Source organism: Salmo salar, chromosome 12 (assembly GCF_965601325.2).
Source record: "Salmo salar chromosome 12, fSalSal1, whole genome shotgun sequence".
NCBI classification, from domain to species: Eukaryota; Metazoa; Chordata; class Actinopteri; order Salmoniformes; family Salmonidae; genus Salmo; species Salmo salar.
The window spans coordinates 23,592,501-23,600,346 of NC_138302.1; the positions used below are offsets into that span (position 1 = coordinate 23,592,501).

Consider the following 7,846-nt stretch of genomic DNA (forward strand, 5'->3'; position numbering starts at 1 on the left):
TGGGAATTGTGATCGAATCAGCGCAATCATTATTAGCCACTTTCAACACAACATACCGAAACAAAAAAAACTGTGCAAGAGACTTTGTCGTACGCAGAGCGCATTGGATTTCTATTGCACTGACAGGCACGACTCAGGCCTGTACTCTACACAGACCGGTGCGCCATAACCAATCAGAGCTTCAATAGGCCTATATGCAAATAGACCATTTCCAAATATGGATTTGTGCCATTCACTTTGAACTGGACTGTGTTTACAGCATGAGCGGCTGCGATCGTTATGCGCTTGTTTTGAAATCAAAGCGAGAGCTGCATGTAGCCAGGTGTACACATTTGTTCATATTCTTTGCTAGTTAGTGAGTTATTAGCCCAGTTATAGATCATTTGTAGTCAGCAATGTGGGAGTGGTTGCTTCCTACAAGAGAACAGAACGTGTACCTATCTTGGCAGCTTTGTAAGCGAATCGGTAAAGAGCTTTTTTTATGACAGTTTTTTATTTGGAGACGGTCTTGAATAATCTAAGTAGCCAATAGGCAGAGGGTAGCATCATTTGTCTGATTCTCTGTAATAATGGTATGGAAATAATAATAAATGTTATTTTGGAAAGTGGTTTCTTGCATCAAACAACACAACAAATTATTCGGGATAAACAGGTTAATGTCGAGCCCTGCATGTGTTTTCCAAACTCTACATGGAATGTAGGCCTTCATTGAACAGCACACATTGGCTGCTACTGTAGGCTGAGTGATAGAACAGCTATTCACATGTTAAAATGTTATGGGATACATATTCTCCATATATTTGTTTATGTTAGGCCACTCTGGTAGGCCTACATTATGATCAAATAGCCACAGTAGTCCACTTGATCACCGTTAAAACTGTAACTTAAAGTGGGTACAGCCTCAGTGTTCACAGTAAACGCGCGCTGGAAGTTGCACAGAATTTTCACAATGTTCAGGTTTGCGCTCAGCAGACCTGAAATTCGCTCACTGCCGGAAAACATGAGAGGGAACATTACTAGTAATGAGAAACATGTTGCTTGTTCTGAGTCTTTGGCCCGTGCAGCTTCCCCACTACTGACAGCCACCTGAATGAGATTAACATGGGAATGAAGATCAATAACATTGACCCTGACAATGACACAGAAACATGGAATGAAGGGTTGTATTGTTGTTGCATGTCTCTCGCTCGCTCGCTCTCTCCCTCTCGCTCTCTCCCCCTCTCTCTCTCTCTCTCTCTTTCTCTATCCCCCTCTCCCTCTCTTTCATTCTCTCTCCCCCTTCTTTCTCTCTCCTGCCCCTCTCTCTTTCATTCTCTTTCACTCCCCCTCTCTCTCTTTGTCTCTCTTTGTCTCATCTCTCTCTCTCCCGCTCTCTCTCTCTCTCTCTCTCTCTCTCTCTCTCAGTGCTGTAACTGTCAGCTCTAGTCTTTATCAAGTATTGACGTGACTGTGTAACACCAGTAGTAAACAAAACACTGATACAAGATAAACAACGCCAAGTCTGGAAAGACAGAACGTTACTTCTGTGTTGGACTGTTGGGTGATTTCCCTTCCATAGGTTAGAGTTAGTCTGTAGGTCAGGAGACAGGATACTGAGGTCTGACATTGTAGCGTTTGGAGAATTGATTGGTGGTTTCATTGACTCCTCTATCTCTCATCCTCTCTCCTCGTCCCAATTTTTAGTCTACTTCCTTATCTGTATCTCTCCCTCCATCCCCATCAACCTTACCCACTAAAATATAAATATTAAAATCTATTCATAACCACGTTCTCTCCTCTCCCTCCTATAGAGACTTGAACACACCTGGTAAAATATCATGTTAAATAGATAGAGGAACACACAGAGGATAGCAACTCGTCATCTCTCTGAGGGTGTGGTCGAGGAGGCAGGTGCTCTTTGGAAACAGCTATACACATCCAGTTTGTTCAAGATAACTAAACACACTCTCTCCTCTCTCTCTCCTCTCTCTCTCCTCTCTCTCTCCTCTCTCTCTCCTCTCTCCTCTCTCTCTCCCTTCTCTCTCTCCTCTCTCTCTCCTCTCTCTCTCCTCTCTCTCTCCTCTCTCTCTCCTCTCTCTCCTCTCTCTCTCCTCTCTCCCTCTCTCTCCCTTCTCTCTCTCCTCTCTCTCTCGCTCTCTCTCCTCCCCTTCTCCTCTCCTGTCTCCCTCTCTCCCTTCTCTCCTCTCCTGTCTCTCTCTCCTCTCTCTCTCTCCCTTCTCTCCTCTCTCTCTCCCTTCTCTCCTCTCTCCCTTCTCTCTCCCCCCTCTCCTCTCCCATCTCTCTCTTCCTTCTCCTCTCCTCTCCTGTCTCTCTCTCTCCCTTCTCTCTCTCTTCTCCTCTCCTCTCCTGTCTCTCTCCTCTCCTGTCTCTCTCTCTCCCTTCTCTCCTGTCTCTCCCTTCTCTCCTCTCTCTCCTCTCTCTCTTCTCTTCTCTCCCTCTTGTAGAAACTTGAAGAGGCGGACCGTAAGAGCCGTAACCAGCTGGACAGTCTGGAGAGGGAGCAGAGGCACCTCCAGCGCCAGTTGGACCTGCTGCAGGGGGGCACCGGGGCCGGGGTAGGAGGCACCGGGCCGGGGGAGGGAGAGAGGATACGCATGGACAGCGTGGGCTCCACCCTCTGCTCCTCCGAGCGCTCCGACTCGGACCAAGGTGAGCGACCGTGACCGCCGAAAGGGATCTTTGTCAGATTCCAGTCTTCATTTCAGTGTATCACACACATAAGCACATCAGTTAAAGAGACGTGGACTTTGCACACTTGTACCCTATTCTTAGGATAACCAGAATGGTTTGCTTCCACACAGAATCAAGCTAACTTCTCAGTTTAGTAGTGTTCCTGTTTAGTTCCAAGAAGCTCTTGTTTTGAGTGTGTTATTCCAACGTTCTGCTCTTCTCTTACTCCCTCTCTCTCTCCCCCCTCTCTCTCTCTACCTCTCTCTTTCTCCCACCTCCCTCGCCCTCTACAGAGGAGATTGAGGTGGACGTGGAGTCTACAGAGTTCTCGGAGCACGGGGAACTGGACTCGGTTTCTACGGCCTCCACCAGCGATCTAGATGACCACAGCAGCCTTCAGAGTCTAGCCAGCGACGAGGGCTACTCCAGCTGCAGCATCCTCAAACTCTCCTCAGCCTTCTCCGGATCCTCCTCATAGGAGATGGCTGTTGGGTGTAGACTCCTCCCCCCACCTCGGGGGGGCTAAACCAACATCCAAAGACCAACCATCTGAACCTGGCCAGCGACGAAGGTTACGAGGGCGAACGTTAATCCAGCGTCCTCGTCAAACTCAGCGCCTTCTCTGACCGGCCGATTAGAGTTGTCTCCAGCCCCAGCTCCAACCTGCAAAAACCTTGGCCTCCCACCTCCATCCACCGACCCTGTTGTGTATCGTCATGTCACCCATCTACATGTATCATCGCCGACTACTCCGTCGCCATGGCATCCCTCAAGTGACGCCCTGACATCCTTCTAACTTCCTGTCTGTAACCCCTGTCTGTAACATCGCACCATCCGTCGCTCTGCTCCAATTCGCTGCTGAACCTCAACCCCCAGTCCGAGTAGAACCCCCCCCGGAACCCCTCAACCCCCCCTCCGTCCCAAGCAGAAGGTCCAACCCCCCGCATCGTCCCGATAACAGGTACATGAAGAACAGAGATTGATCCAAACACAGAACCAACCAACCTTTATTTTGAGAATCTGAATAAGAGCAATGGTTTTAGAAGAGATTTGAACTTGAGTGGCTTTATGAATGATTGAAGATGAAAAAGTATGTATTTTTATGAATGTGCTGGGATCAGCATTATCTTGGTTTTATTGCAGACATAATCGAAGGGAATAGACCACTTTTTAAATCAAACAATTGATTAAGTTATTTTAGAAACAAACAAAAAAACAACCCCATATTTTAGCATCAGAAATGCACTTACATTTCTAATATATATTAGAATATTTTATGAGTTTTAAAACCCTGTTTGGTTCTATGTGTTTGAGTGTTTGTTCTGGTCTTGTGTCCAAAGTCAAGTCAATGTTCTGCTGGACTTAAAAACAAATTTGGGAACAAGTGGTAATTTGGACACAGACTCTGTGGAATGTCAAGAAGTCTACTTGCCATATCAACACATTTTGTCCCTTGAACGACCACAGCACTGCATCCAGCAGACACTTGAAATGGTGCTACCTGAAACAGCAACAACAAACCCATCAACAACGCAGCTCAAACGCTTTTACAACCAACGATCCTTGTCTGCCGTGTCATACAGGACGTTTCCATCCAAACGAATGGAGGAGAAAAAAAACATGCATTATATGCATTCCCATGGAACGTGGGTGGTGCTTGGTGTGGAAATCAATCTTCAAATGTGTTTTTACAACAACGCAGCTACCACAACAAGCTATCCTGCACCTGCCTACCTTATGGCTGTCCATAGAAACAAATCGGCACAATTTAAATAGAAAGAATACCAAGGAACTTTGGACTATAGAGACAACATCATCCTTTCTCTCTATCCAGCAGTAACAAGCAATAACTATTTCTAGTTGTCTTTTGTTTTTTTACCATTTGAGCTCCTCCTGTTTTTCCCCCTCTCTTTTCCAAGGCAACAGACCTGTGGCCGTCCAAAAAAAGCTCATTCAACTTGCTTTGTTTTTTGTTGTTGTACATAATTAGATAGCTTACAAATAGCTTAATAAATTAACAATGAAAAAAGGAGTGTAAAAAAAACTTATGGATAGAAAAAACCTATTGCCTCTGTTGCTGTTTTTGACCTTGTGTTTTTGTGCATTTTAAATTATATTTTTGAAAAGATTTATTTTACTTCTCTCAGAGTGTGACTGGCAAGCGGTCAGTCAGTCGTCCACGTGGCATGAATTGGACAGTATTGCTTTGTTCATTTTGCTGGTTGAAACGTTCAAAAGTTACCATTCTGTAGCTGTCCCCCATCAACCCCAAGAGAAGTTCCACTTCATAGTACTTAACTTAAAGTTCAAGACACAACAACAAGAGAACAACAACTATATGGCTGTAATACAAAATGGCCGCCACCCAGGACATCTTCTGTTCATAAATACAGAGTTTGTGTGGCACTCTTATTTATTCAAATTTCTTTGTTTTTTACTTTTATTTTGAAACCTCCTATATGGCATTCCACTGGTGGTATCTGGTGAGCTGTGGGGGAACTCGAGTCTGAAGTGACAACACCAAGGTGTATGATGATGTCATTGACTGTGTGTGTACATCCTTAGCCCTTGTTACTGAAGCGATCCCAACTTGCACTTTGAAAAGTCTTGTTTTCCACTGGTATTCACGTATCTCTTTATATGAAAGAACAATCCCACCCTGACCCTTGACTTTTTGAAGTTTATATATTTATTAGCCTATTTCTCCATCCCTCACAGAACCAACACAGAACGGGGAAAAAAGTTAACTTATTTGGTTTCTGTCTTATCTTATTATTTTCCTCCCTATTTTTTTATGATTTTATCCCTTATTTTAAGATTTTATGTTTAAAAGTGAAACAATGTCTTTTTCCCAAATGGCACCCTATTCCCTACACAGTGCACTACTTTTGACCAGACTCTGTCAAAAGTAGAGCACTAAGTAGAGAATAGGGTGCCATTTGGGAAACAGACAATGGTGAATCGTAGTGAAGTCAGTCAGGATAACAGTCTAATGTTGTTTTGTTAGACGGACATTTGAAATGTAATCAGCCCCCAAGCTGCTCCCAGTACTGAGCCTCTTAGCATCCACGGTCCAGTTCAAACTGACCCCAAGCTGCTCCCAGTACTGAGCCTCTTAGCATCCACGGTCCAGTTCAAACTGACCCCAAGCTGCTCCCAGTACTGAGCCTCTTAGCATCCACGGTCCAGTTCAAACTGACCCCAAGCTGTATGGTCATTTCTTCTCCGAGAGGCTGGGTGGAGTTTTTGTCGTAACAGTTTACACCTATCCAATAATCCTAGAATTTGCTAGGAGGGGATGGGGGTGTAGGGTCAAGGGGTTGATTTTGGACTCAGCCTACAATAGCCAAGTCTAATTGGCAAATACTGAGCCAGCTACTATACAAAATGGGGGCTAACTAACTAACTCCACACTCCTCTAGTAGGAAGACAAGTAGTAGGCTTTACTAGATGATGTTTTAGTCAACAAAATGTGTCTTACATTTACAAAACGTCTCAGATGAATATTATTGAGAACAAAAGCCTATGGTTTCAACGAAGGACATCATTCATGGTGTAAAGTTAGAGTGTAATCTTGCGGGATTTCATGATCTCCTCAAATTTTGATGGTTCACTGACGATGGTGCTTTCTCGATATAAACAAATAAGCCAAACAACCTCAGAACACCAACAGTGTCCTCTTCTCTTTCACAGGGGGCAGATTACTTCACTCTCCTTCATTTACACTTTTATCATCTAGCGCTTTTTGTTTGTCGTTTTTTGAACCTGCACTATGAGAAAAAAAGGGCCCATATTTAATGAAAAACTGTGTTTTTCCCCAATACCCTCTCTCTTTTGTGTGTGTTGTCTGGTGTCCTTAGTGCGGCCATATAAGTGATACCTGCTTTTGCCTCTGTATGGCTAGCAGTATGTTGTTATATCCAGATTTGGGGTCTATTCTAACTCAATTCCTATCTGTTGAGTTCAAGATGGGAATTTCTTACCTGGTATCCAAACTGAATTCACATTCCATTTTGCGGATGGAATTTAGATGGAATTGACCTCCACCCTGAATAATGTCACTCCAGTGTACTAGGTATTGGTCTTATAGACAACGACTCGAAGGGGGGGAACGAATAGCCTGGGACCCAGATCTGTTTGTGCTGTCTTTCCAACTCCTATGGTCATTCTGGTCAAGACAGCACATACAGATCTGGGAACCAGGTTAAGGCAGAATGAATGGGTCATAGTAGATACAGCTATTCCCACCTCCAAACAGGACAGACCTAGCCTGGGTTAAATTAGGCTGAATGCTGTGATACGAGTTAGCGTAGCATTCAGTCTGGTTTAACCAGGCTATAGGAGAGACTATAGTCCCCTTGTTGTTCAGATGAACTCTGTGGCCATCAATCCTTTGTAGAACATGCTGTCTGATGATGATGATTCTCGCTGTGTAAGTTTGAAAATGCAATACTTACAATAAAACCTCCAAGATTTTCAAACCGGAACTTGTTGACTTTGTTGTCTACTATCTATCTATATTGTTATTTTCAAGGTTGTTTTTAATCCATTCTCCGTTCATTTTGAGGAAGTCAGACACTTCTTAGTGGTTGGGTTCCTGTCAGTCAGCCATACACTGAGTGTACAAAACATTAGGAACACCTACTCTTTCCATGACAGACTGACCAGGTGAAATCTATGATCCCTTATTGATGTCACTTGTTAAATCTACTTCAATCAGTTTAGATGACAGAGAGGAGACAGGTTAAAGACACATTTTTAAGCCTTGAGACATGGATTGTGTATGTGTGCCATTCAGAGGGTGAATGGGCAAGACAAAAGATTTAAGTGCCTTTGAACGGGGTATGGTAGTACATGCCAGGTGTCAAGAACAGCAACACTGCTGAGTTTTTCACGCTCAACTGTTTCCTGTGTGTATCAAGAATTGTCCACCCAAAGGACAACTAGCCAACTTGACACAACTGTGGGAAGCATTGGAGTCAACATGGGCCAGCATCCCTGTGGAAAGCATTTGACACCTTGTAGAGTCCATGCCCTGACGAATTGAGGCTGTTCGGAGGGCAAAAGGGAGTACATCTCAATATTAGGAAGGTGTTCTTAATGTTTTGTACGCTCAGTGTATCTTAAAGGGTGAACTGGGTTAACAAGACCCTGTGCAGTATTTTAGTTTTGTCAT

General features: G+C 44.1%; 1 protein-coding gene across 2 annotated transcripts in view; it reads left to right on the forward strand.

Moving 5' to 3' along the window:
- LOC106564473 (max-interacting protein 1) overlaps positions 1–7,157 on the forward strand; it is a 37,473-nt gene extending 30,316 nt beyond the window's left edge. For both annotated transcript variants that reach the window (XM_045691036.2, XM_045691037.2), the window contains exons 5-6: positions 2,445–2,649; positions 2,964–7,157. In XM_045691036.2, the coding sequence (XP_045546992.1) occupies positions 2,445–2,649; positions 2,964–3,148 (390 nt within the window). In that variant the 3' untranslated portion in view covers positions 3,149–7,157. The remainder of the gene's footprint in view (positions 1–2,444; positions 2,650–2,963) is intronic.
- Positions 7,158–7,846: the final 689 nt, after the last annotated feature.